We start from the raw sequence: 26,590 nt of genomic DNA on the forward strand, positions 1-26,590 counted from the left end.
GGAGCAAAGGCCTGATGTCCCTGCAGAGGAAGCTCTCCCTGGAGGGAGATGTGGAAGGCAAGAAGCAGCTGGGCATGGACTGGAAGTGTGGCCGCCCAAGAGAGGGGGGGCCTCTCCTTCTCCCAAACTCTGCTGCCTCCACAGGAATTTGTTGTGCTCCCCACCTTCTGTTCCCTCCTGCTTGGAGTAAGCTGGCTGCCACTAAGTTTGTGGGTAGCAGTGCCCCCCACTCAGAGGTGTACCCAGGGGCTGGCATGGTTGGCCCCTGCCAAGGGCACAAGGGAGCCGATGTACGTCTATGCTTAAGGTTGAGGCGCCTCTCCTGGACCCCGTCCTTTCAGACTCTGAACCCGGGGGGGGGGGGGAGTTTCACAGAGACTCCTGGAGACCACCACTCACCCCCTTTTGGGTGTTCCATTCTGGGGGGGGGGCATTTCAGAGCAGCAGAGGCGCCGGGAGCAAAGTTCATCTGGGGCGAAGAATGAGCACAGCTCCCCCTGCATCCCCCCCCCCATTTCGGACATGCTGTGCTTGGGGGGTGGGGAGAGGCCTTTGCATACAAGACTTGGGGCACCATCAGAGGCCAAGTTGTTAACAAGCTCCCATTGTCCTTTCTTCCTATAAGAAGTTGGCGTGTGGAGCTGCCTGGCAAGAAAGTGAAACCACATTGGCTTAGGTGCCCCTTTCCCCCAGTGCCCAGCCGCTGCCAGTTGGCTCTGGAGGGAGCTTGGCCTCTGGGGGCCCTGAGCAAGTGGCCCCCTCGTGGGCTCTGCAAGGCCACAGCAGAACAGACCGGCCAGCCCCAAAGCCCAAGCCTGGCTGGACTGAGGGTGAGCATTTCCGCCATGTGGGGAGAAACTGTTCCAACTGGTTTGGTACCTTATTCTCCATATACTCAAGGGCAAAATAGTGCTTGGCGGCATCAGGTGTCAGTTGCAAAATCCTGGGGCTGAATACTCAGCCACAGAAGTGGGCATTTTTGCAAAGCTCTGCTTTTCACCTCCTATGAAGGCTCTCCCACCGCCCAGTGACCTGCCGTGAGCATCAGGCATCGGGAGCACCGTTGAGCCAGGGCCACCCCTGATCTTGCCTGGCACAACTTCTGCTACAGAACGGGGGGGGGGGCAAGGAGTGTGCCCCCCCAGTAGCAGCGCCACCACCCCTGGCTGGTTTTAGAAGGGCTGCAGCACACAAAGGGTTAAGCCCCAGGCTCCCGACCGCTCCCTCCTCTGCCATGGAAAAACTGCCTCAAACAAACCCTTTTCATTACATGAAAAGCAGCTTCTGCTCCCAAACCGCAGCCCTGGCACCGCCCCATAGCGGCCCCTTTGATCTGGTGGGGCAGCAGCTTCCAGGGAACAGGAGGGGGGGGGCAGGACCCCCCAGGGAGGGAGAAATATCCGCACCCCTCGTGCATTGAATTGGAGGGAGAGGCAGCTGAAGCCTTTTTTGCAGGGGGAGTGTTGTACTCAAGCTGAAGTCCGCCCCCCCCCCAGGCCTTTGGCACACCATCATGGGTCTCCCCCCCCCCAAAGTTTGTGATGCCCCCTGCCTGCCCTGGGTGGCCCCTCCTCTGCCCACAGCACCCATAAAAAGCCACAGGTCACCCTGTGAGCCCATCACTAAGCTGGCGGGGGGGGGGTCCTCTGCCTCATAAACACCTGGGAAATGCTTCCTTTGCACTGGGGGCAACAGGGCCCTGTTGGCCCCCTCCCACAGGGCTCTCTCCTCCCATTACCTCCAAGGCTCAGATCCATTTTCTCTAGAGAGGAAAAAAAAGACCTCAAAACATCTGATCTGTCAAACACACAATAAACACACACACAGAGAGACTTTCACCAGCACAGTTGTTTTTCTGCTGCTTGGAACATTCTGCCCCCCCGCCCCCCCCCCATGTTCCCCAAGTAATGAGCAATCGGGGAAGAATGGGCCCCAGGGAGCTGGCGCTTCCTGAAGCTGCCACACAAAGGGCCGGAAATGCCTCTTGTGCAGGAACTGCCAGCTTCCCTGCCACACCCCCAGCCCTGCCCTGCCCCAAAGCAGCCAGCTTCCTCACCCCCCCCCCCACCTCTCTGGCATCAACCGGCCAAGGTGGGCGCGACAAGAGCACCCCCTTGTGGTGCGCGGAGGAACGGGAAACTCCTGCCGGCCAGAGAAGGGGCCCAGTTCAGCTCTGCAGCGCCAGGAGGGAGGAACCCCCAGCCCCACGGCTTAAACAGGTGCTGCCCCAGGCCCAGGAGGAAGTGCCTGCTGGATCAGGCCCAGGGCCCATCCAGTCCAGCCTCCTCTTCTCACGGGGGCCAAGCAGGTGCCCATGACGGGGAGCCTGCAAGCAGGATTCGAACACAGAGCCCCCTCTCATCCTGTGGCTTCTGATCTCCCTCTGAAAGCATCCAAGTTGGGGGCCATCACTCGTCTCCTGGGAGGGCAAGTTCCCTGGCTTGAGTTCTTCTGTTGAAACTCTGCAGTGAATGGAAAAAGCTTTCTCCGTTTCCGTGGTCTCTGTCCGAGGCCAAGCAGAGCCACGGCTGCGTTGGACTCCAGAAACAAACACTCTTTCCCTGGTCAGATTACGCTCCCGGAAAACCAAAACTGATGAGGAACAGTTGAGGGAGTTGGGGGTGTTTTTTAGCCTGAAGAAGAAGAGGGCGAGGAGATGGAGATGGAACCAGCTTGTTTTCGTTTGTTCTGGAGTGTTACGGAAATTACGGGGGGGGGGGGGGATATTTAAAGTTGTTAAATGTTACAAATATTGTGCATAAACGTATCCCATTGACTTGACAGCTCAGGGAAGTTACCTAGCTTTAAAAATCATATAAAACCAACTCCTTTGCCAATTTCCTTCATTCCACCGCCAATTTGCTTCATTGGCCAAGGACTTGGAAACCACTCGGTCCCTGCCATAAATCCCTCAAGTCAGAGGTCACCTATTCACAGGAAGGGACTCATAGGTGTCAATCTCTGGGCAAAGGCACCCCTCAGGACTTGCCCAGGTGGCAGACTAGGCAAACCCAAGTTGTATTGTCCCTTTGTAGTAGGTGCTTAGAATGTACTTCCCAAGACATAGCCTGTATCCGCCTGTTGCCCCAACACATTCCTCCGATGTTCATCATGTATAACCCGCCCCTTTTCTGATGTATCAATGATGCTGTACGAACTGTATTCTGGGATATGGTGGGAACGTTTTAAAAGTCCTTGTCACCCAATCCTCGGGGTTCAAAATTCCCCTTTGAACCTGTTGCGCAATAAACTTTGGTCTACAGCTATATGCTCCGGTTGGTGTCTGGACTCCTTCCTTTATTCCGCAGGGACCTGCAGGCTCTGCCCGACCAGCTGGGGGACTGAGCAGCCTCACACCTAGATTTTTCCGTAACAGGAGGGAAGGACTCGAACCCATGGCTTCAAATTACAAGAAAGGAGATCCTGACTAAACGTTTGAAAGGACTTTCTGAGGACAAGAGCTGCTCAGCAGTGGAGACTCTCCTTCCTTGGAGGTTTCTAAACAGAGATGGGCTGGCCATCCATCAGGGATAATCGAGCTGCAATTCCTGCATTGCAGGGGGTTGGACTAGATGGCCCTTGGGGTCCCTTTGAGCTCCACAGTTCTCCGATTCCTCTCCCCTCCAGGCTACTCTCAGGCTGCAGGAGGGAGGGAAGCCAGATTCAAAGGCTGGAACGAGAATCGAAGAAGAGAGACCATGTGCCAACGTGGCAAAGTTGCCTGCAGGGCACTGGGCTTCTTGGGGGACAGGCACAGTCTGGGGCAAAGGCACAGAGGCAGCCCATCTCCACTGCCCCCCAGCGCCACCCAAGCTGCCCTTGTCTGGCCACTGCAGGATAATGCCCAGAACCTGCAGAGCCTGAGACTCTCCCAGCCAGGCTGGTCTCTGCTGCTCTTGCCAAGCCAAGGAGCAAAGGAAGAGGGGGCAGAGGGGGCACCCCCCCCCAAATAAAACACCCCCCAAGCAAGACAGGCCCTGCTCTGACTTTTCCTTGTGTGCCTTTTAATGCATGGCTTCTCCATCCTTCAAACCACCCCCAAAGTGATGCCCCAAGCAGGCAGCAGCAGAATCAGCAGCCCCCCTCCCCCCCCCCCACAAAAAGAGGTAATATGTTGAAAGCAGGGTCCTAGGAGATCCAGTCTGAACCGAGGCTGGTGCCCAGTGGAGTCTCGCTGGCTCTGCCCCCTCGGGAAGGCCCAAATCAGACAGTCTGGCCAAGGGCATCCTTGCCCACCCCCTGCTCAGTTTCACCTGGCAGCCCTGGGGGAGAGGGGAACAGCAGGCCCCCCCCTTGCCCCCCTCAGGGCTGCTTGGACCAGCGGCAGGTGATGAGGTGCTGAGGATACGCCTGAGTGTCGTTGAAGATGACAAAGACGCCTGGGTTGCGGAGGTTGTCCACGGTGCTGTCGTAGCGCCGCGGCACGGCGTCCCCTTCCCGCAGAGGCGGGGCCCGCATGCTCGGGTTGCCCAGCGCATAGTCCCCGGTCAGCGTCCGCGTCACAAAGATGTACTTGTTGCCATCGCTGCTGGAGGGGGAGTACATCTCCTGCACGGAAACGACGGCCTTGACGGCAAAGTAGACCCCGTGGCCGTAGCGTGTGGCTGGAGGGACAAAGAGGAAGGGAGAGGGGGCTGGGGTCAGGAAATGGGACGCAGGCAGTGTAGGACCCCTTGGCTCTTCCTGAGGTCTCCCCCAGCCCCAAAGCACCTCCTGCAAGCCTGCCTAACCCCTGCCAGGCTTGGGGAATTATAGAGCAGCAGGCAAGGACCTGCAGTTCCCCATGTGTCCACCTGGGGGCTCTGCTCAGAACAATTCTCCAAGGAGGGACAAGCCTTGCTGTTTTCCAAAGCATGGCTGGTGAAGAACCCTCACCTGATGGGTCAGTCCAAAAGTCACCAGGACAGTAGTGTTCTCACATGCCCCTTATAGGGAACCTTCCAGCAGGATCCATGCCCAAGAGGAACTTTTCCCTCCTGCAGTTCCCAGCAAGCATTGCTGCCTCCAGCCGTGGAGACAGAGCATATCCATCTGGCTAGCAGCCACTGCAAGCCCCCTCCTCCGTCAATCTGTCAAACCCTCTTGCAATGCCAAACTTTAAAAGCTAAACCTTCCCTCTGTTTATTATTTACCATATTTTTCGCTCTATAAGATGCACCCAGTTTTTAGAGGAGGAAAGCAAGAAAAGCCAGCAAGAGCAGTAGACACGCTCACTCGACGCGGCTCTTTAGAGATAGAGTGGCTCTTGCTGGCTTTTCTTTTCTTTTTTTTTATAAAATATTTATTAAAGGTTTTAAACATTTATAGTCACCAAACACATATAAAACCATCACCATAATACAATAAACAAAGAAAAACACAAAAGAATAAGAAGAATAACACATAATACAAAAAACATACAACAACAAAATCAAGTAGTTCATAACCATATTTTCTTTGCTTTTGGACTTCCTCACATCTCTTGTTCCTGCGTTCCCAATTTCTAGAGTTTTAAACAGCAAATTATCACCTTGTTTCAAATCTTATTTTGTGATTTTCCAATATTATGTCTCTAACTTTAAATATTTTTATCATAAGCTTAAATACTTAATTTAGACATGATATTAATCTGAAATTTATCTTCTTCTCAAATTTCACTTATTCTCATATTCAGCTAGTTTGCTGATGCCCTGTTGTTCTCAATCCTGCATCCTTCTTAACACTCATACAGTTTACAATGTTTTTGTAAATAGTCCTTAAATTTCTTCCAATCCTCTTCCGCTGCTTCTTCTCCCAGGTCGCGGATTCTGCCAGTCATTTCTGCCAGTTCCATATAGTCTATCAGTTGCGTCTGCCATTCTTCGGCTCTTGCTGGCTTTTCCGGGAGGTGGGAGAAGGGACTGACGGGCTGCTCTCCGTCCCTTCTCCCACCTCCCGGAAAAGCCAGAGCAAGCTGCGCAGCTCTCCCTCTTGCTGTGCTGGCTTCAGCGATAGCTGCGCAGTCTGCATTCGCTTCAGAAGACGCACACACATTTCCCCTTACTTTTTAGGAGGGAAAAAATGTGTCTTATGGAGCGAAAAATACGGTACTTAGTTTATTTCTTACATTTATAGACCATGTTTTTTCTACCAAGGATCTCAAGGGGGCTTGAATGGTTCTTCTTCTTCTCCCCACCTCATCCTCCTCGGTTAGGCTAAGACAGGGGTCGGCAAACTACGGACCACGGACCACATCCGGCCCAATTGCCCTCAGGATCTGGCCAGCGGACATTCTGTGGATTGGCGATTCTGTTTGTTTGCAGTGCCATTTTTTTCTGGCCCCATTTCCCCCCCCCCCCATACACCGCAGTGCCTCCTCCCTCCTCCTGGCTTCTCCCCGCCCTGCGTAGTGGAGGAAGGGGGCTGCGCTGAGCTGGCTGAGCACCATTTTGGGCAGCACCTCTCTGGAGCCAGCCAGCACTTTCGGGCCACTCGTCCCGCCGCTGCCGCCACCAGCCTCTGCCGCTTGCAAGGGCAGGCACAGGAGCTGTAGTTAGCGCAGTGCAGCGCCTCTCCCAACCGCAGCTCCTGTGCCTGCCCTTGCGAGCGGCAGAGGCTGGCGGTGGGGAGACAAGCGGCCCGAAAGCAGCCCTCGTATGGGCAGGCACAGGAGCCGTGGTTGGGACAGCACAGCGCCGACGGCAGCAGCATAGGGAGGCAGGGGGAGGGGAGGGGCTGGGGGAGAGAGAGAAGCTTCCTCCGCCCCACATGCGTGCGGTCTAGCCCACCACAAGGTCATTAGGATATACCGTATTTTTCACTCTACAGGACGCACTTTTCCCCTCCAAAAAATGAAGGGGAAATGTGTGTGCATCCTATGGAGCGAATGCAGGCTCCTTGGCTTCAGCGATAGCAACATGAAGCCTCCGGAGCGCAGCGCGAGTTCCCACTGCTCTCCGAAGGCTTCGGGTTCCTTTTGCTGAAGCCGGGAGAGCAAGACTCTCCTGGCATCGGCAGAGAGGGAGAGCTGCGCAGCACCCCTTCAGCCAAGCGGGAGGGGCGCTGAGCAGAGAGGGGGAGTTTTTTTTCTTGTTCTCCCCCTCTAACACAAGTTACGTCCTATGGTCGGGTGCGTCCTAGAGCAAAAAATACGGTAGTTCCATTCCACCTTAAAAGGAGCAGGCGTGACTATTGTGTGTCACGTGCCCGTTTACATTTCCAGCACAGCGCTTTCCGGGAACTTCCGTTTGTATATAGCTTTTGCACTGCTGCTGTTTTGCTGGAGACGAAGGGAAGCAGACATGTTTTCCTCTGTTCCTGAACTACGCTGAATAAAATGTTGTACATTATGCGTGCACATCTCTCTGTCCGCCTCTTCTGCTGTGAGAAGATTTACGCACTCTGCTGACGGAGCATGAACGGGTCTCTAAATGTATCTGAGGCTCATGTCGCTGATTGATGCTGTTCCAAGGGAGACCGGCTGCCGGCCAGTGGCTGGAGCCAGCTGGGGGCCTGCCCGATGCCCCCGTCTCCCCGGCAGCATCCCAACAAAGGTCTGGGGGATGGAGAACTGGCCCCCTCCCAAAAATGTTTGCTGACCCCTGGGCTAAGAGATGGTGACTGGCCCAAGGTCACCCAGGGAGCTTCACGGCTGAGTGGGGATTCGAACTCTGCTCTCCCAGGTCCCAGTCCGACACTCTAGACAAGGTGTCCATTTCCAGGCAGGAGCAAGTGCCCTGGGAGGTCCGAAGGAGAGCAGAGAATCATAGAATCATAGAGTTGGACGGGACCAGAAGGGTCAACTAGTCCAACACCTGGAATGCAGGAATCTTTCCCCACAACTCTCCGATTTTTTTGCCCAATGTTGGGGCCCAAACCCTCAGATCTGGAACTGGAAGCTGCTAGATCTGGGCTGGGGCCCTTGTGGGAGCCCTCCTGGGTTCTCCAGGCCCCCCAAATACAGCCCCTCCCCACCCCTGGCTCACCGTTCTTTCCGCAGAAGCTGCGGTTGAAGCCATGCAGGCAGATCTCGCGGCTGGACTCCTCCGTGGTGCCGTGGAAGAGGAGGCGCTCCACATCCCGGCGCCCGCAAACATTCAGCAGGGCCACCTTCTTCAGCTGGTACTGCTGGTAGAGAAGAGGGTGCAGCAGCTTCTCCACCTGCCGGGCACGGAAGGAAAAGGAGGGACCATGAAGGCAGCGGTGGTGCAGTGGTTAGAGTGAGGGACGAGGACCTGGCCCAGACCTCAGCCACGAAGTTCACTATTTGTGCCAGGCTTTGGAGAAATGCAGCCATTCTCGTAGCACAGGTGCTCCCAATTAAGCTTCCCTCCTACTCCTAACCCCCCCCCCCAAATTATCTCCATCACTTCCCCCTTCTTGCAACCTGATCTCACAACCTTATTAGCACTCCTGGGAGACAGAGGCTGGACACTTCCTAGCGAAGGGGAATCAGTTCTCTCTCTTCCTCTTCTGCTTCTCCTAGCTGTTCCCCACTCAGTTCTGCCCAGCTGTTGTTTTCCGAGCTATGCCCCTCTGCAAACCAGTTCTCTACATCTATGCTGCTCCACTGTTCCTGGGCAGCGTCAGGATCCTGGTCAGCAGCAGGAAGAGGGGGAGGTTCCCACCGTTCCTCATCAGAGCTGTAATCCCCAGTCGGGTCTCCGACAATTTGTGACCCTGCACCAACTCACTGCTGCCCAGTCTGCTTGCTAGTTAAGGCATCATGAACACCCAAAAAAGATTGAAAGGTCGGTCAAACAACCGTGTCAGCCCCCACCGCTGTACCCAATTCCGGGTACCGAATTTTAAGGAGGACGTTGACAGGCTGGAATGTGTGCAGAGAAGGGTGACCAAGATGATCAAGGATCTGGAAACTAGGCCTGATGAGGAACGGTTGAAGGAGCTGGGGATGTTTAGCCTGGAAAAGAGGAGACTTTGAGGAGGTAGGAGAGCCATCTTCAAATGTCTCAGGGGCTGTCGCAGGGAAGAGGGAACATGCTTATGTTCTCCTGCTCTGGACGGTAAGACTCGAACCCATGGCTTAAATTGACAAGAAATGAGATTCCCACTAAACAGACAGAAAAACTTTCTCACAGTAAGAGCCGTTCAGCAGAGGAACAGAACGAGAGATGGTTCCACCACCCTTGGAGGTTTCAAAGCAGAGGTTATTTGTCGGGTCAAGCTTCTTGCCAGTCTAATTCCAGCACGGGCGCCACGCTGGCTCCCCTCGCTCCGCAGCATGGTGCCCCCGGCTGTCCCAGACCAGTGCCCGCCCCCAATACCTTGACGATGCGGATCTTGTTGTGCATCTCCTCCAGGGTGTCGTAGAAATGGCGCACCGTCTCCCGGAACTCCTCTGTTCCCTCCACAAGCTGCACCAGCCTCGCCTCCCCGTCATCCAGCCCCACAGGGACAGAAGGACCTGCAGAGGGGGGCACTGCCCGTCAGGAGGAGGGCGTGGGCTCGGAGGGGCCCTCCCCCCACGCCACAGCCACTCTTGGGCCAAGAGGCAGCCCATGCAGCCCTGGAGGGGAAGACCACGCCCAAAGGGGGTGGCAGAGCCTACCTGGGAGGCGGCCAATGGGCACAGTGCAGGCACTGCCCAGATCGTACTCTTCCATGCGCTCGAAGTCGATGGCGAAGGGGCGGCCGTCAAAGAAGACGTCCAGGCGCTTGAGCCCCCGACCCCACGCCTGCTCCAGAAGAGCGCTGGCCTGCGCCGAGTATGGGGTGGAGGAGCCCTGGGGGTCCCAGTGCACCCAGCAGGCGTCGCCAGGGTCCCCCACGGCCTCCGTGCGCAGCAGGCGGGTGAGCAGCAGCGCCAGGTCCCGCGTGGCGGCCACGGGGTAGTCGGCGAAGCCTCGCACCACGGCCACCTCCCCGTCCAGCGAGATGCGCACGGCGTGCTTGCGCTCCAGGTGGGCCAGGTAGGCCAGGCAGGGCGGTGCCAGGGAGCGCAGGGCGGCGTGGGGCACCCTCTCCTCCCGCAGCTGGGCCCGCAGGGCGGCCTGCAGCTCCCGTGCCAGGGGGGCCGCGTCCTCCTCCACCCCCAGGAAGACGGCCACCTGGGCTGAGTCGGCCGCCTGCCTGGCATCCTCCAGGGAGATGCTGAGAGCCGAGAGGAGGGTGGCGTCGGCGCTGGGTGCCTGCTCCTGCGCCCAGCTGGTGAGGGAGAGCTCCATGGCGCGGCGCAGCTCCTCCTCCTCGCGCCGGGCGCTGTCCATCGACTGCTGGATAGCCAGCAGCAGCTGAGCCTCCTCTTCCTCCTCGGCCACGCTGCTCCGCAGGGACAGGGGTCCTTCCTCGAGCGCCCCCTCCTCCTCCTCTGCCGTGGCATCAGTGCCCTCCGCCCTGGCAGCTGCAGGGGCCGTCTCTGCCCCCTGCGAGGGCTGCTCGGGGTCAGTGTACAGGTCCTCCTGCTCTTCCTCCTCCACCTTGACGTTCTCCAAGGACCAGGACCCCCGTCCGGCGGCTGGGGAAGCCCCCCGGGGAGGCTGGAGGGCAGCCAGCAGACCCTTGATCTCTTCTGTGGAGGGAAAGGAGGCCATCAGGGGGCAGAACAGGGGCGGGGAGGGGGGCTCAATGCCCTGGCAGCCCCGCAGGCACACACCCCCCACGTCCCCCCCCCCAGCTAGAGGGCTCCCCAAGCCGGCCTCTCTCAACAGGGGCCTTCGAGGGAGGAGGCACAGAGGAGACCCCCCATCTTAGAAATGTATTTATACCCCGCCCTTCCCGGTTCAAAAACCGGGCTCAGGGCAGCTAACAACAAATTTAAAAGACTTAATTACAGAAGCAGCATAAAATACAGTATAAAAACATGAATAACAATAAAAATCAAAAATCAATTAGATAATCCACAGGGCTAGCTGGCTGAATTGGTCCTACTTGGGCCAGCGAGGAGATCAGGGGAGAATTAGCTGTGGGGTCTCAGAGCGGGTAATCTTCATAAAAGGGGAGGGGAAGGGAAGAGAAGGGAAATGAAAGATCAGGCTGAATTCAAATTAAAGGCCAGGTGGAATAGCTCTGTCTTACAGGCCCTGCGGAAGGAGGTTAAATCCTGCAGGGCCCTGGTCTCCTGGGACAGAGCATTCCACCAGGTCGGAGCCACCACTGAGAAGGCCCTGGCCCTGGTGGAGGATAGTCTGGCTTCCTTAGGGCCCGGGACCTCTAAACTATGGTTATTCATGGACCTTAAGGTCCTCTGCGGGGCAGACCAGGAGAGGCGGTCCCGTAAATACGAGTTGGAAGTAGAGCTGGAAGGGGTCTTCAGGGCCAGCCCAACCCCCTGCAATGCAGGAATCCGAATAGTGATTTTATGATTTATTCCTCTGGGGCTCTGGCAGGGTGGATAAAAATCAATGATTTAAAATAAGAATAATAATGGATTTTTAAAAATTTAAATCAGATTCTTTAAATTTAAATTGGATTTTTAAAACAAAATGCTTTCAGAAGAAAAATCTTTCTAAAGCTAGTTTTCTATTTAAGTTACATTACAGTCCAAAGGCTATTCATCAGGAAATCAGGGTTTGTTTTAAGTTTTTCATGTGTGCTAAAACTCAGTCTCAGTTTTCTGTTAAAAAAATCGTTTAACCACATCAGTTAACAAACATGGATACATATGCTAGAACGTTATTGCTTTAGTTAAATAAATTGTTTAAATTGTTATTAAGGAAATCGTTATTTTTCTCCTTCCAATAAAGTCCAGAAGAAAAATTGTCCAAATATAAACAGTTAACTTATTAAACCTCACAACAATTTCATAATTATCTGTCTGTGTATTTCTTTTTTTTTTTAACAATGTTTTTATTGGTTTTTCCAGATACAAGTTATAGAAAAAAGGAAAGAAAAAAAAAGGAAAAAGAAGATAAAAGAAAAAAGGAACCAACTTTCCAAAATATTTTTCTCAAAACCAACTGGACTTCCCCACATCTCCCTCACCCTGCATTCTTTACAATAAAGATATCAGCAAATTATTACCTTGTTTCATGCATTCCTTTGTACTTTCCAATAAGTATACTCTATGTTTAAAACTTATAATCTAATTGCATTACATTACCTTCAAAAATCATGTTACTTTAGACATTGGTCCTTTCATAATTATAAACTTAATTTCCATATCACCGAATCTTATTACTGAAGCTAAATTTTCTGAATCATGCAAACTCTTAACATTCATATAACTTAAAGTATTTTTGTAAATAGTCTTTAAATTTTCTCCAATCCACTTCAATTGTTTCTTCTCCCAAATCTCGGATTCTGCCAGTCATTTCGGCCAGTTGCATATAGTCCATCAATTGCGTCTGCCACTCTTCCAGTGTGGGCAAATCTTGTGTCTTCCAATATTTTGCAATTAATATTCTTGCTGCTGTTGTTGCATACATATAAAAGGTTCTGTCGTTCTTTAGCACCTTCTGGCCGTCAATGCCCAGGAGAAAGGCCTCTGGTTTCTTAGGAAAGGTGTATTTAAGCACCTTTTTTAGCTCGTTATGAATCATTTCCCAGAAGACCTTCACTTTTGGGCAAGTCCACCAGAGGTGAAAGAATGTCCCTTCAGCCTCCTTACATTTCCAACATTTATTATCAGACAGATGATATATCTTAGCAAGTTTGAATGGGGTCATGTACCACCTGTATATCATTTTCATAATGTTCTCCTTCAAGGCATTACATGCCGTGAATTTCATACCAGTGGTCCATAACCTTTCCCAGTCTTCAAACATAATGTTATACCCAATGTCCTGAGCCCATTTTATCATTGCTGATTTGACTGTCTCGTCCTGAGTGTTCCATTTAAGCAGCAAGTTATACATTCTCGAAAGTACTTTAGTCTTTGGTTCTAACAATTCCGTTTCTAATTTCGATTTTTCCACCTGGAAGCCTACTTTTTTATCCAATTTAAAAACCTCTTGTATTTGGGCATAATGGAACCAATTTTGCACCTTATTTTTTAATTTTTCATAGCTCTGCAACCTCCAATTTTCTCCAACTTTCCCCATATTTCGGCCAACCGACCTCCATATTAGGTTTTTTCCAGGCCTTGGCCTCTGCTGGTGATAGCCACCTCGGGGTCTTATTTTCTAGCAAGTCCTTGTATTTTGTCCAGACCATGAATATTGCTTTTCTGACAATATGATTTTTAAACATTTTATGAGCCTTTACCTTGTCGTACCACAAATATGCATGCCAACCAAAAGCGTTATCAAACCCTTCCAGATCTAGAACATCAGTGTTCTCAAGCAGTAGCCAATCTTTCATCCAGCAGAAGGCTGCAGCTTCATAATACAACCTTAAGTCTGGCAGGGCAAACCCCCCTCTTTCTTTTGAGTCAGTTAATATTTTAAACTTTATCCGGGGCTTTTTGCCCTGCCAAACAAACTTAGAAATATCCTTCTGCCACTTTCCAAAACATTCCACTCTGTCCACAATCTGTAGGGTTTGGAACAAAAATAACACTTTCGGCAATACATTCATTTTTATAGCTGCAATTCTACCCAACAAGGAAAGTTTCAATCTTGACCAAGTCTCTAAGTCTTTTTTAATTTCCGTCCAACATTTTTCATAATTGTCTTTGAATAAATTCAAATTTTTAGCAGACAAATGAACCCCTAGGTATTTCACTCTTTTAACCACACTTAATTCTGTCTCCCTCTGAAACCCCTCTGTTTCCGATAATGTCAAGTTTTTTGCCAAAACCTTGGTTTTTTGCTTATTCAGTTTAAATCCCGCCACCCGGCCAAACTCTTGTATCAATTCTAGAACTCTTTTTGTACTAGATTCTGGCTCCTGTAGTGTTAACACCAAGTCATCTGCAAAGGCTTTCATAGAATCATAGAATCCTAGAGTTGGAAGAGACCAGAAGGGCCATCGAGTCCAACCCCCTGCCAAGCAGGAAACACCATCAGAGCACTCCTGACATATGGTTGTCAAGCCTCTGCTTAAAGACCTCCAAAGAAGGAGACTCCACCACACTCCTTGGCAGCAAATTCCACTGTCGAACAGCTCTTACTGTCAGGAAGTTCTTCCTAAGGTTTAGGTGGAATCTTCTTTCTTGTAGTTTGGATCCATTGCTCCGTGTCCGCTTCTCTGGAGCAGCAGAAAACAGCCTTTCTCCCTCCTCTATGTGACATCCTTTTATATATTTGAACATGGCTATCATATCACCCCTTAACCTCCTCTTCTCCAGGCTAAACATGCCCAGCTCCCTTAGCTGTTCCTCATAAGGCATCATTTCCAGGCCTTTGACCATTTTGGTTGCCCTCCTCTGGACACGTTCCAGTTTGTCAGTGTCCTTCTTGAACTGTGGTGCCCAGAACTGGACACAGTACTCCAGGTGAGGTCTGACCAGAGCAGAATACAGTGGCACTATTACTTCCCTTGATCTAGATGCTATACTCCTATTGATGAGGCCCAGAATTGCATTGGCTTTTTTAGCTGCTGCGTCACACTGTTGGCTCATGTCAAGTTTGTGGTCAACCAAGACTCCTAGATCCTTTTCACATGTACTGCTCTCAAGCCAGGTGTCCCCCATCTTGTATTTGTGCCTCTCATTTTTTTTGCCCAAGTGCAATACTTTACATTTCTCCCTGTTAAAATTCATCTTGTTTGTTTTGGCCCAGTTCTCTAATCTGTCAAGGTCGTTTTGAAGTGTGATCCTGTCCTCTGGGGTGTTAGCCACCCCTCCCAGTTTGGTGTCATCTGCAAATTTGATCAGGATGCCCTTGAGTCCATCATCCAAGTCGTTGATAAAGATGTTGAATAAGACCGGGCCCAAGACAGAACCCTGTGGCACCCCACTAGTCACTCTTCTCCAGGATGAAGAGGAACCATTGATGAGCACCCTTTGGGTTCGGTCAGTCAGCCAGTTACAAATCCACTGAGTGGTAGCATAGTCAAGACCGCATTTTACCAGCTTCTTTACAAGAATATCATGGGGCACCTTGTCAAATGCCTTGCTGAAATCAAGGTAGGCTACATCCACTGCGTTCCCTTCATCTACCAGGCTTGTAATTCTGTCAAAAAACGAGATCAGGTTAGTCTGACATGACTTATTTTTCAGAAATCCATGCTGACTATTGGTGATCACAGCATTCCTTTCTAGGTGCTCACAGACTGTTTGCTTAATGATCTGCTCCAGAATCTTCCCTGGTATTGATGTCAGACTGACTGGGCGGTAATTATTTGGGTCCTCTCTTTCCCCCTTTTTGAAAATAGGGACAACATTTGCCCTCCTCCAGTCTGCCGGGACTTCGCCTGTTCTCCAGGAATTCTCAAAGATGACTGCCAGTGGTTCTGAGATCACATCTGCCAGTTCTTTTAATACTCTTGGATGCAGTTCATCTGGCCCTGGAGACTTGAATACATCTAAACTAGCCAAGTATTCTTGTACTATCTCCTTAGTTATTCTGGGCTGTGTTTCCTCTGCTGAATCATTTGCTCCAAATTCTTCAGGTCGGGCATTGTTTTCTTTATCGGAGAAGACTGAGGCAAAGTAGGCATTGAGGAGTTCAGCCCTTTCTGTGTCCCCTGTTTGCATTTCACCATCTTCTCCTCTGAGTGACCCCACGGTTTCTTTGTTCTTCCTTTTGCTATGAACATACCCATAAAAGCCTTTTTTTGTTGCTTTTAACCTCTCTAGCAAGCCTGAGTTCATTTTGTGCTTTAGCTTTTCTGACTTTGTGTCTACACGTGCTGGCTATTTGTTTGAATTCCTCTTTGGTGGTTTCCCCCCTTTTCCATTTTTTGTACACATCCTTTTTTAATCTTAACTCAGTTAAAAGTTCTTTAGATAGCCATCCTGGCTTCTTTAGGCACCTTCCATGTTTCCGTCTCATTGGTATTGCCTGAAGTTGTGCTTTTACTATCTCCCTCTTAACAAACTCCCAGCCATCTTGAACTCCCTTTCCTTTTAGTATTACTGTCCATGGGATCTCACCCAGCACTTCCCTAAGCTTTATGAAGTCGGCTTTCTTAAAATCGAGAAATTGAGTCCTAGTATGCTTGGCTGCTCCTTTCCGCTGTATAGTAAACTTCAGAAGAGCATGATCACTCGCGCCTAATGATCCTTCCACTTCTACCCCACTAACCAGGTCATCAACATTGGTTAGGACCAGATCTAAAATGGCTGTTCCTCTTGTTGCTTCTCCCACTTTCTGGACAATGAAGTTGTCTGCAAGGGCAGTGAGGAATCTGTTTGACCTTATGCTCTTGGCTGAGTTTGACATCCAACAAATATCCGGGTAATTGAAGTCCCCCATTACTACTATCTCCCTTCCTTTTGCATGCTTGGCCATCTGTTCCAGGAAGGCATCATCTATGTCCTCCGTTTGGCTTGGGGATCTATAGTAAACTCCCACAATGAGGTCACTGTTATTCTTCTCTCCCTTAATTTTGACCCAAATGCTCTCACTTTGGCTTTGAGGTTCTAAATCTTGGATCTCTTCACAGGTATACACATCCCTGACATATAACGCCACTCCTCCTCCTTTCTTGTCTGGTCTGTTTCTTTGAAATAGATTGTATCCCTCCATTATTACATTCCAATCGTGGGACTTATCCCACCAGGTTTCAGTGATGCCTATTATGTCATATTTAGTTTGCTGTACCAGGAGCTCAAGCTCATCTTGTTTATTTCCCATGCTTTGCGCATTAGTGTACAGACATTGAAGTCCATTAATCATTCCCCCGTGTCTCTTATTTAAGGATTTTCTCCTCCCACCACTAGGTCTGCATGCTCTTTGCTCCATTCGGTCTATGACATTTGGATGATCATCTTCATCAATTGATAGACTCCTACCTTCAGGAGCACTGTCTCCCTCCCCCACATTAGTCAGTTTAAAGCCCTCCTGATGAGGTTTCTGAGATTTTTGGCAAAAACATTCCTCCCAACCGTTGTGAGGTGCAGCCCATCGCTTGCCAGAAGTCCATCTTCAAGAAACTGCATTCCGTGATCTAAGAATCCAAACTGTTCCTGTTTGCACCATTTGCGAAGCCAGTTGTTCACTTCCACTATTTTTCCCTCTCTCCCTGGGCCACGTCGTTCAACTGGGAGGACAGATGAGATGACAATTTGTGCATTTAATTGCTTCAATTTCCTGCCCAGAGCCTCGTAATCTCTTTTGATCTTCTGGAGGCTATTGCTTGCAGTGTCATTGGTTCCCACATGAACCAAGAGGAAGGGGTATTTGTCAGTGGGTTTTATAATTCCTTGCAGTCGTTCAGTTACATCTTGGATCTTAGCCCCGGGGAGACAGCACACTTCCCGAGACATCTTGTCAGGCCCACAGATCACTGCTTCTGTTCCCCTCAGTAGGGAATCCCCTATCACCACTACACGCCTCCTCTTAGGTCTGGTCGGGGTTCTTCTGTGAGCTGTCGGTTCCAAGGTCGCCTGGACATTCCCAGAGGACTGCCTTTGCTCCTCGTCTTCATATACCTGATCGACTGTAATGAGGGAGAGATCCTCAAATGGAGTCTGCTCTTCGTCTTCCATGCTAGGGGAAAGGACCTCAAAGCGATTGCGTATTTCTAAACAATCAGAGCGAACCCTGGGCCTCCTACTTCTTTGAGTCACGTTTCTCCATATATCTGGCTCCTGTGTTGGTGAACTAGCCACCTTCTCAGGGGAGTCCCCTGTCTCTTCCTTGGTGGAGACGGTGTGCTCTGTTGCTTCCAAGAAGAGTTCCAGCTCTCTAATTCTTTGGAGCGTAGCTACACGTTCCTCCAGTTGCTGGACTTTGTCTTTTAAGAGGGCAATCAACATGCAATTGCTGCAGGTAAAGCTGCCTGCAACCTTTGGCAAGATGGCAAACATTGCGCAGGAACCACAGGCGACTGCAGCTGTTCCCTCACCCTCCATCTTGGGAACGTGTAGTCATCTGCAAAGGCTTTCAATTTGTATTGTTTCACTCCGACCTGTATTCCTTGCACCAACCGGTCCTCCCTAATCATGTTCAGGAGCACCTGTCTGTGTATTTCTAATAGTATAACCAAATCAGAAATTTTTGATATAACTGTAAAAACTACTCTGAAAATTTATTATACCAAAAATGAAACCTTCACCTGGTTGTAAAGATTAAGATCATACTAGCAAGAATGAGTCTTTCTGGGAAAAAAGTGATTTAAAGCAAGTCTTACTTTGGGGGTGGGGGAGGGACATCTCCAGAGCCCCTCCCAGGGGCAAGAAAGGGCAGGAAGCTCAACTGCCCCCCCCCCTCCATCATGCCAGCCCCACAGCGCCTCTCTCCTCTCCGTCCCCAGGCAGGCAGGAGAAGGGTGCAGGATCTTACCCAGGTTGGCGTCACTTGGCTCACCAGCTGTGCCCACTGGGGCTCCCAGCCGCTCCTGCCCATGGGGGGCATCTCGCGGGCAGCTCACCGCCAGCGGCTCCTGAGACGTCTCCAGTTCGTGCTGGGGAGAAATTGGGGAAAAGAAAGTCAGAGGCATTCGCAGAGTCAAGCCTGGTTTCAGGGGAGGGGGGAGGGCTGGGCTGGACACCCTTCCAACTGTACAAGTCTATGATTCTATGCACCGTACCAGAAAATAAAAGGCACATAGCATATTATTATTATTATTATTATTATTATTATTATTATTATTATTATTATTTTATTTATACCCCAGCCATGAAAGTAAAGTAAACCATGAAAGTATAAAGGGAAAAGGGAGAGGTGCTGGAAACCCCCCTTCAGCTGGAATATGGTTTCACCCCCAGGGAAAATTGTTGTTGTTGTTTGTTAAATTTACACACCACCTTACATCCAACATTCACAAGGCGGTTTAAGACATAAGAACATAAAGTGCAGAATGTAATAATACAAAAAAAAAATCTGCCCCCCCCCCCCCGGTGCACTTAGAAGGCCACAGACTGTTTAACAACCAAAGGCCTGGGAAAAGAGGGAGAGTTTTGTCTGGCCCCTAGTGGAGGCAGCAGGTGAGCTTCCCCAGGGAGTCCCATCCAAGGGGGGCCACTGCAGAAAAGGCCCCGCCACTAAGCCGCTTGGCCTTCACATTCATGGGGGGTGTCTCCTTCCTGCTTTCCTCCTGAGTTCCCCTTTTCCAGGGCACCCTCCCTCTCCCGAAAAAGTGCACCTGAACCCACCTGCGTCTCTGGGGGGCTCCAGCGGACCCTCTCCAGGCCGATGGTGCAACGAAAGCGCCTCTCCAGTTCCTGCAGCGTCTCCTGGCCCCGTTTCTCCAGCAGGAAGCGGCTGATGCCCGGCAGCTCCAGCGTCACCGTCTGGGTGTGGATGGCGCTGAGCAGACTCTGCAGGAGCTCAGCTGCCGCCTGGCAGGCTCTGGCCTCCCCACTCAGCTGCGCAGCAGGAGGAGAGCGGAGGCAACTGAGACGTTTGCATTCCACAAAGGTCCAGCTCAAAGCAGATTGTGAGAATCACAACAGCGTCACAGAACAAGAAGCGTGGCAATCGCCAGCCACTTCAGTCACATCTTGCACAGGGGCCACGTTCCGGGAGGGGCGCACATATGGAAAAACACATACAGTGGAACCTTGGTTCTCGAACCTAATCCATTCTGGAAGTCAGTTCGACTCCCAAAACCATTCAAAAATCAAGGCGCAGCTTCCGATTGGCTGCAGGAGTTCCTGCACTCAAGCGGAAGCTGTGTCAGACGTTTGGCTTCCGAAAAACGTTCGAAAACCGGAACACTTACTTCTGAGTTTTTGGCATTTGAGAACCAAGGTACAACTGTACTCAAATTGCATCCTTGGGGAAAAACAAAAGCCATGCATGAGTTGCAAAAAAAGAGCTTTAAAACTCTCTGTCTTGCTGGCCACTCAACACATTGGCTCTGGAAAACTAGGGATGCTCGCACAAGTTCTTGCTCAGAAGCCCTGCCAGATCCTGTGAGGGCAGCTCAGAATGGGTGTGCCCCAGACAGCCTGGCCCCCTGCCCAAGCAAGGCAGGGAGAGCTTAGAAGATGTTTCTGCACCAGGTTTTTCCAGCATGAAAAGAGCTTCTAAGCTCTCTGTCTTGCTCACATTTTACTTGCAGGATCTCAACCAGGTACGTTTGAAATCACACAGGTTAGGATGCAATGGCACTGGAGTCTGAAAAGCCAGCAAAAAAATTCAGCAAAAACATTAATACAATTCAGGAGTCACGGTAATTCAGAATAATTGGAAAGGGCTTCTGAGTGCCAGATGACATCCTCTCTCTGGGAAGCAGAAGACACATCACCTTTCCTGCCAGGGACTCCCCTGAGAAGGCGTTCAGGGTTCTCCCCCTCCCCATTTTATCCCCACAGCAGCTCTGTGGGGCTATGACAGGCTCAAGGCACCCATCTCTCCGTCCAGGCACCAAAGGGGAGGGGATCGTGGCCTCCTGCACCCAACCTTTGGGGGCTCAGAAGCACCCCCAGAGGCAGCCGGCGTGTGTGCGCCGCTTGCAGGCTTTTCCCCGAGGAGGGAGGAGGGCAGCAAGGGCCGCACACATGCTCCATGCGGCTCTTTAAAGGGAGCGCTGAGCAGAGCCTCTCGCCTGCATTCGCTCCATAAGAAGCACACACATTTCCCCTTACTTTTTAGGAGGGGAAAAGTGCGTCTTATAGAGCAAAAAATACGGTAATAACATATAAAAGTTAAACAGAAATCCACACAACAGTTACAATAAATAATTTCTAAACGATAATCAATAAAACAACGGCAAGCCAATGCAATACAAACTGAGAAGCCGGACCCCGCAGCGGCAGCCCCCCTCTTACCCGCAAGCCTGTGACGTCGTCTCCTTCCAGGGGCAGGAGGGTGACGCTGCCCATGCCCGCCAGCACCTCCTGGTAGTACCTCTGCAGGTAGCGCAGGGCGCCCGGCTCCATGGCCACCAGGGCCTCGTCCGGCATGCTCTCCTGCAGGCAGGCCGCCAGCCGCGCCCGGTTCTCGGCCTCCATCCCGGCCAGGGTCAGGCCCTCCAGCCGCTCCCCGCCCTCCTCCAGGCGCACCAGGCAGCAGGGGAGCGTCTCCTGCAGCTGGGCCCAGCGGGCGGAGGCCAGGGCCGGCAGGTGCCTCTCCGACAAGGGCAGGGCAAAGTGGCCCAGGGAGGCGCCCAGCAGCTCAGTGGCCAGCCGGGCCGTCTCGGGCCTCAGGGCCGCCACCAGCACCTCCTCCGCAGCAGGGAGGAAGCAGGCGGCCAGCCCCCGCTCGGCCAGCCGCTCCGCCAGGCGACTCCGCACATCCTCCTGCCGAAGGAAGTCCAGGACCCAGGCGGAGAAGGGCAGGCGCTCGGGGGTCACGTTCTGCAGGACCCCCTGGATGTGCTCCAGCAGCCACTTTTGGCGCAGAGGGTCGCCCCCCGAGACGCGCAGGCCGGCTTCGTCCAGGGCGATCTCGCATTCTGGGGCAGGGGCGTTCAGCTCCCGGAGGACCAGGTCCACCTGCAGCAGCTGCCGGGGGAAGGCTTCCGGGAGGGGCAGGAGGGCGAAGGGGGTCTCTGTGTCCCCCGCAGGGGCTCTGTCCACCTCAGCCCCTTCTTGCTCTGGGGGCTCCAGGAAGTCGTAGTGGGGGGAGACAGCCAAGCTGTGGTCCTGGAGGCGGTGGGTCTTCTGCAGCACGTTCTCCACCACTGCAAGGTAAGAGGGAGAGGAGACGGGGTGAAGTGCCATCACCGCGACCGCCGGTAAACTCCAAATTCTGAGCCACAGAATCACAGAATGGTAGAGCTGGAAGGGGTCCGAGGGTCATCCAGCTCCACCCCCTGGCAGATGGCTGTGGAGGCTGGAAAGAAAGGGATCTGGAGATGCAAAGAGGTTGAGGATATGTTTTGTCATATGCAGTGGACTTGTAAAAGGGTAAAAATGTTTTGGGAAACGATATATAATGAATTGGGTGGGGAAACAGTAAAAGACTTTTTATGTATACTACTACCGCAGCCCATATTCTGCTAGCCCAAAAATGGAAAACGAGCGAGGTCTCAACCAAAGAAGAACGGCAACTTAAGTTGACAGAATGGACTAGTAGCATTAAGATAAATTCAGCAGTGTAAATAAGTTTTGATGGATGTAACAATGGATTACTGAATGGTTTAGTTCATGTAAAATATGCCAGGATGTGTGGTATGTAAAATGAACCATGGAAAGAGAAGGGAAGTCACTGATTTAAGATTGTTCAAATGAATATTTTGAAATGTAAATCAGAAAATTTAATAAAAATTATATATATGAAAAAAGAACAAAGAGAAAGGGATCTGGTCATTGCAAGCACCGGACCAAATGGTAGCAATGTTGATGAAACCCCCTGCCGTGCATGAAGCCTGGGGGGCAGCTGCCCCCATTGCTCTCCCTCAAAAGAGTCTGTCCGGAGAGGCACCCAAAGGTCATCCTGAACTCACTTTCTGGAGTTCAGCAAACGGGCACATGCGAGGGGTGTGTGGCTCAGCTCTCTGCTGCCTTAAGCCAGCCTAAGAACATCCGCAACAGGATCAGGCCAAAGGGGCCCACCTGGGGCAGAACCCGGTTCTCCAACCAAGCGGACCAGAGAGCAGAAGCAGCAGCTTTCCCCAGAAAGTGCCATTCAGAGCCCCAGGCAGTCGCTGACCATGGAGATCACACAGCCAGCGGACCAGTCCCCATCTCTTGTGGTCAGGATCAGCCATCTCCTGCAGGAAGCCAGTGCAGGAGGACACCAGAAGGACTAGGCTGACTTGACTTGGACTACTGCAAAGCGCTCTTCGTGGGGCTACCTTTGAAGGTGACCCGGAAACTACAACTAATCCAGAATGCGGCAGCTAGACTGGTAACTGGGAGTGGCCGCCGAGACCATATAACAAGATCTGCTTTGGCTCCCAGTACATTTCCGAGCACAATTCAAAATGTTTGTGTTGACCTTTAAAGCCCTAAACGGCCTCAAAGGCCCACTATACCTGAAGGAGCGTCTCCACCCCCATTGTTCTGCCTGGACACTGAGGTCCAGCTCCGAGGGCCTTCTGGCGGCTCCCTCACTGAGAGAAGCCAAGTTACAGGGAACCAGGCAGAGGGCCTTCTCGGTGGTGGCACCTGCCCTGTGGAACGCCCTCCCATCAGATGTCAAAGAGATAAACAACTACCTGACATTCAGAAGACATCTGAAGGCAGCCCTGTTCAGGGAATCTTTTAATGTTTGATGCATTACTGCATTTTAAAATTTTGTTGGAAGCCAACCAGAGTGGCTGGGGAAGCCCAGCCAGATGGGTGGGGTATGTATAATTAATTAATTAATTAATTAATTGAGTCCCATCAGGTCTGGCAGCCTGAATTTTTAACACTGCCCCCCACCCACTCGGGTTCACAGAGGATGCCAGCAACCCCCCCCCCCCGGCCTTCCCGGAGGAAGTGAGTCTGCGGAGAGTTCCAGGCTCCCCCCTTACCTGCCGGGTTCTGGAAGGAGACGACAGCCACTGTGGCCCCCGCAAGCAGCCTGATGGCCCGCACTGGCCCCCCACCGCTGCGCTTGCTCTCGAAGTACAGCTCCAGCAGGTCCTGGCTGAGGGGGCTGGGGCCGGGGCCCTCCCCCCACTGCACCAGCACGCCGTCCGTCTGCTCCACCCAGTCCAGCGCCAGGCGGGCCCCGTCCAGCGGGCGACTCTGCACATGCTCCGCCAAGGCCAGGAACTCTGCCAGGAGGAGAGGGAGAGAAAGAAGACCGAGTGAAGAGAAAGAAGCCCAGAAAAAGAAGAGCCCCCCCGCCCCGGAAGACAGGAGGGAAGCAGGAGACACACAAGCCCCCCCGTACCTGCGTTGCTGAGCGGACTGGGCAGCTGCACCAGGGCCTGATCCCCTCTGTGGCTGCGGAAGACGGAGCAGTCGCCACTCTCGCAGTTCAACATCCTCTCCACGTAAAGCTCCACCAGGTCCCGGCTGGTCTGGGGGTTCAGGCCTTGCAGGACCACCTTCCCATAATCCCGAGGGGCGGCCGGGTGCACCGTCAGGTGGGCGTCCTGCAGCTGGTGGCCCGTTCTGGAGAGAACCCGCTGGGCATCTGCATGGAGAGAGCAGGAGGCCAGAAGGTCACTTTGCAGAAGAGAAAGCGCCAACCCAGCAGCCCAGGAGCTCCATCCCTGGGGGGGCCAGAGGCTGGAGTGTCAGCAGCAGGCAGGGCGAACCTGGTGCCCCCAGATGCTGCAGGACCCCCTTCACCCTAGGCAGCACAGCCAATGGTCAGGGTGGGTGGGAGTTGCATTGGCACCTGGCGGGCACCACAGGTTCCCCACTCACTCTGGGCTACAGCAACACCAGCGCAGCAAAGCACCCCTGGATTATCTGATTATCTCCCAGATCACATGCCAAGGGCCAGCCACCCCTGCTTCCCATGGAGACATCCGCAGGGCCACTGTGGGAACAGCAGGCTGGACTAGATGGGCCCGATCCAGCTGCAGGGCTCTTCTGGGGTGTAAAGGCCCACTTCCAGCTCCCCTTCCAGAAGGGGAGCTGCCCTGCTTCCCCCTCCCCTCCCCCTGGCCGCTGTGAGGTCCTCCTCCATGGGCCTTCTGGCGGTGCCCTCCCTGCGAGAAGTGAGGTTACAGGGAACCAGGCAGAGGGCCTTCTCGGTGGTGGCGCCCGCCCTGTGGAACGCCCTCCCATCAGATGTCAAGAAATAATAATAATAATAATAATAATAATAATAATTTATTATTTACACCCCACCCATCTGGCTGGGCTTCCCCAACCACTCTGGGCAGCTTACAACATAATATTAAAATACTGTGATACATCAAACATTAAAAGCTTCCCTAAACAGGGCTGCCTTCAGATGTCTTCTAAAAGCCTAGTAGTTGCTGTTCTCTTTGACATCTGGTGGGAGGGCGTTCCACAGGGCGGGTGCCACCACCGAGAAGGCCCTCTGCCTGGTTCCCTGTAAGTTGGCTTCTCTCAGTGAGGGAATCTCCAGGAGGCCCTCAGGAGATGGACCTTGGCTGAATGTTGGGGGTGGAGACACTCCTTCAGATATACTGGAAATAAACAACTATCTGACTTTTAGAAGACATCTGAAGGCAGCCCTCTTTAGGGAAGCTTTTAATGTTTTAATGTTTAGTGTTCTGTTGGGAGGCAGCCAGAGTGGCTGGGGAAACCCAGCCAGGTGGGCGGGGTATAAATAATAAATTGATGATGATGATGATGATGAGAGTCACCTTTCTCCAACAGTAAGGCTGACAACAAGTGCTCCCCTGCCTCTTTTGTGCAATACAAATTTTCTTCCATGTTCGCAGACCAAAAGAATTTCTCTGGCATGGCTGCGGGAGACAAGCACTGTCTACAAAAAAGGAGCAACAGTCTGCAAGGAGAGGAAACGCGAAGGATGGCAGAAGTTTCCTGCCAGCCAGCCCAGACTCCGCCCCCCCCCCCCGAGGTTCCCTTTGTTAATGGAGAAATCTGAGGGCTCCCTTGGACAAAAAATAAGGACCCCAGCCAGGAATCCCAGAGCAAAACAGCAGCCAGTCGGCTTGGTCTTGATTGAAGACTGTCGTGACAGGACTCCCACCTGCCACCAGGTGGAACAAGATGGAAGCCCAGAACAAAAGAGAACCCAAACTTTTATTAGCTGCTAATCCCCATGTTACACCCCCCCCCAAACTACATCACTATACATCACGGTTACATCAGGAAAGGGGAGGTCTGGTGGCCGTAATCTGAGCATCCTGGACCCTGCCCCATGGTTCCCCTTGCCCTCCACCAAACACCCATCAAGTGGAACAAAAGAGATCTTTACATTTCCCTGTTTCTCAGCCAAGTTAATCACACCTTTTGTCTTCATCTGGGTTTGTTATTTCTGGAATGGCTACCTGTCTGGCCCTCAGGTATCAGGATGCCAGGAGTTATCCCTCAGGCAGAGGGGCTGCTGAGGAGCTGAGCTCACAGGTCTATAGGAATTTCTGAAGTTTTCCCAGTGAGCCAGTGCATAGAGACATTGATCAGTGAATTCTTACATTTGGTATTCTGCAGCAGAGGCCCACTGAATAGATAGGAAGAAACTGATGAAGTGTTTTGTGGGGACAAGTCACAAAAGTCACAGAAGTGATGGTGCTGGTTTTGGTAGTGGGCTGCATGTGCCTGATATCTGCTGGAGGGGCAACCCCCCCCCAACCTATACATAAATTCCTGCAACCCCTTTCCATTTCCGGGGCGCACTTGGGCGCACTCTCACCCCCCCCTGATGTGCCAGGGGGCTCCTGCTTTCACCTGTAAAGGGGGGGGAGGGACGGGGAAGCTGCAAAACAGCCCAGACCTTTTCTTTCCCCGAAGAGGAAAGTTGCTTGGGTGCCCTTCGGTCTGCTTGCCCCCCTCCAGCCCCTTGCAAGCCGAGCTCCTCTCGCCCCCTGGACGGCTCCCTGCCCGGCCGGCGACTCACCCTCTTCCCGCTCGAAGGTGAGGGTGGCGCGGGCGCCCCTCCGACGGCAGCTCTGCACGGCGCCCCCGCCCGAGCGCCGCCGGTTCTCGAAGTAGAGCACCAGCAGCTCGTCCGCCACGTCGCCGGGGACCCCGCGCACCTCCACCGCCGACGCCGCCATCCCGGGAAGCGAAAGCGAAAGCGCCGCGGCGGGAGCAGGAAGGGGCGGGGACGCGCGCCAGAGAGAGAGCCCCGACGCCCCCCAGCGGACGCGCGCAGCCCCGACGGACTCGGCGCCCGGGATCCCGTGGCCGCTGCGCAGG

General features: G+C 52.6%; 1 protein-coding gene across 1 annotated transcript; it reads right to left on the reverse strand.

Moving 5' to 3' along the window:
- Window positions 1–3,983: 3,983 nt before the first annotated feature.
- Window positions 3,984–26,590, reverse strand: PARP10 (poly(ADP-ribose) polymerase family member 10). Its single transcript, XM_028735895.2, has 10 exons — window positions 26,289–26,590; window positions 23,676–23,921; window positions 23,311–23,556; window positions 20,678–21,531; window positions 19,058–19,270; window positions 18,246–18,366; window positions 9,527–10,486; window positions 9,243–9,382; window positions 7,944–8,118; window positions 3,984–4,604 (listed from the first exon to the last, which is right to left on the reverse strand). Exons 1-10 carry the CDS (start codon window positions 26,446–26,448, stop codon window positions 4,303–4,305), a joined length of 3,417 nt encoding a protein of 1,138 aa, XP_028591728.2. The 5' UTR covers window positions 26,449–26,590; the 3' UTR covers window positions 3,984–4,302.

Source organism: Podarcis muralis, chromosome 8 (assembly GCF_964188315.1).
Source record: "Podarcis muralis chromosome 8, rPodMur119.hap1.1, whole genome shotgun sequence".
NCBI lineage: Eukaryota > Metazoa > Chordata > Lepidosauria > Squamata > Lacertidae > Podarcis > Podarcis muralis.

What these genes read in the sequence shown, in the direction of transcription:
- PARP10 (XM_028735895.2), bottom strand. Translation starts at nt 26,448, where the DNA reads ATGGCGGCGTCGGCGGTGGAGGTGCGCGGGGTCCCCGGCGACGTGGCG. An exon ending in CAGTCCGCTCAGCAACGCAG is followed by an intron (nt 23,557 to 23,675) that starts GTACGGGGGGGC and finishes TCCTCCTGGCAG; the next exon opens with AGTTCCTGGCCTTGGCGGAG. An exon ending in GGAGCCCCCCAGAGACGCAG is followed by an intron (nt 18,367 to 19,057) that starts GTGGGTTCAGGT and finishes ATTTCTCCCCAG; the next exon opens with CACGAACTGGAGACGTCTCA.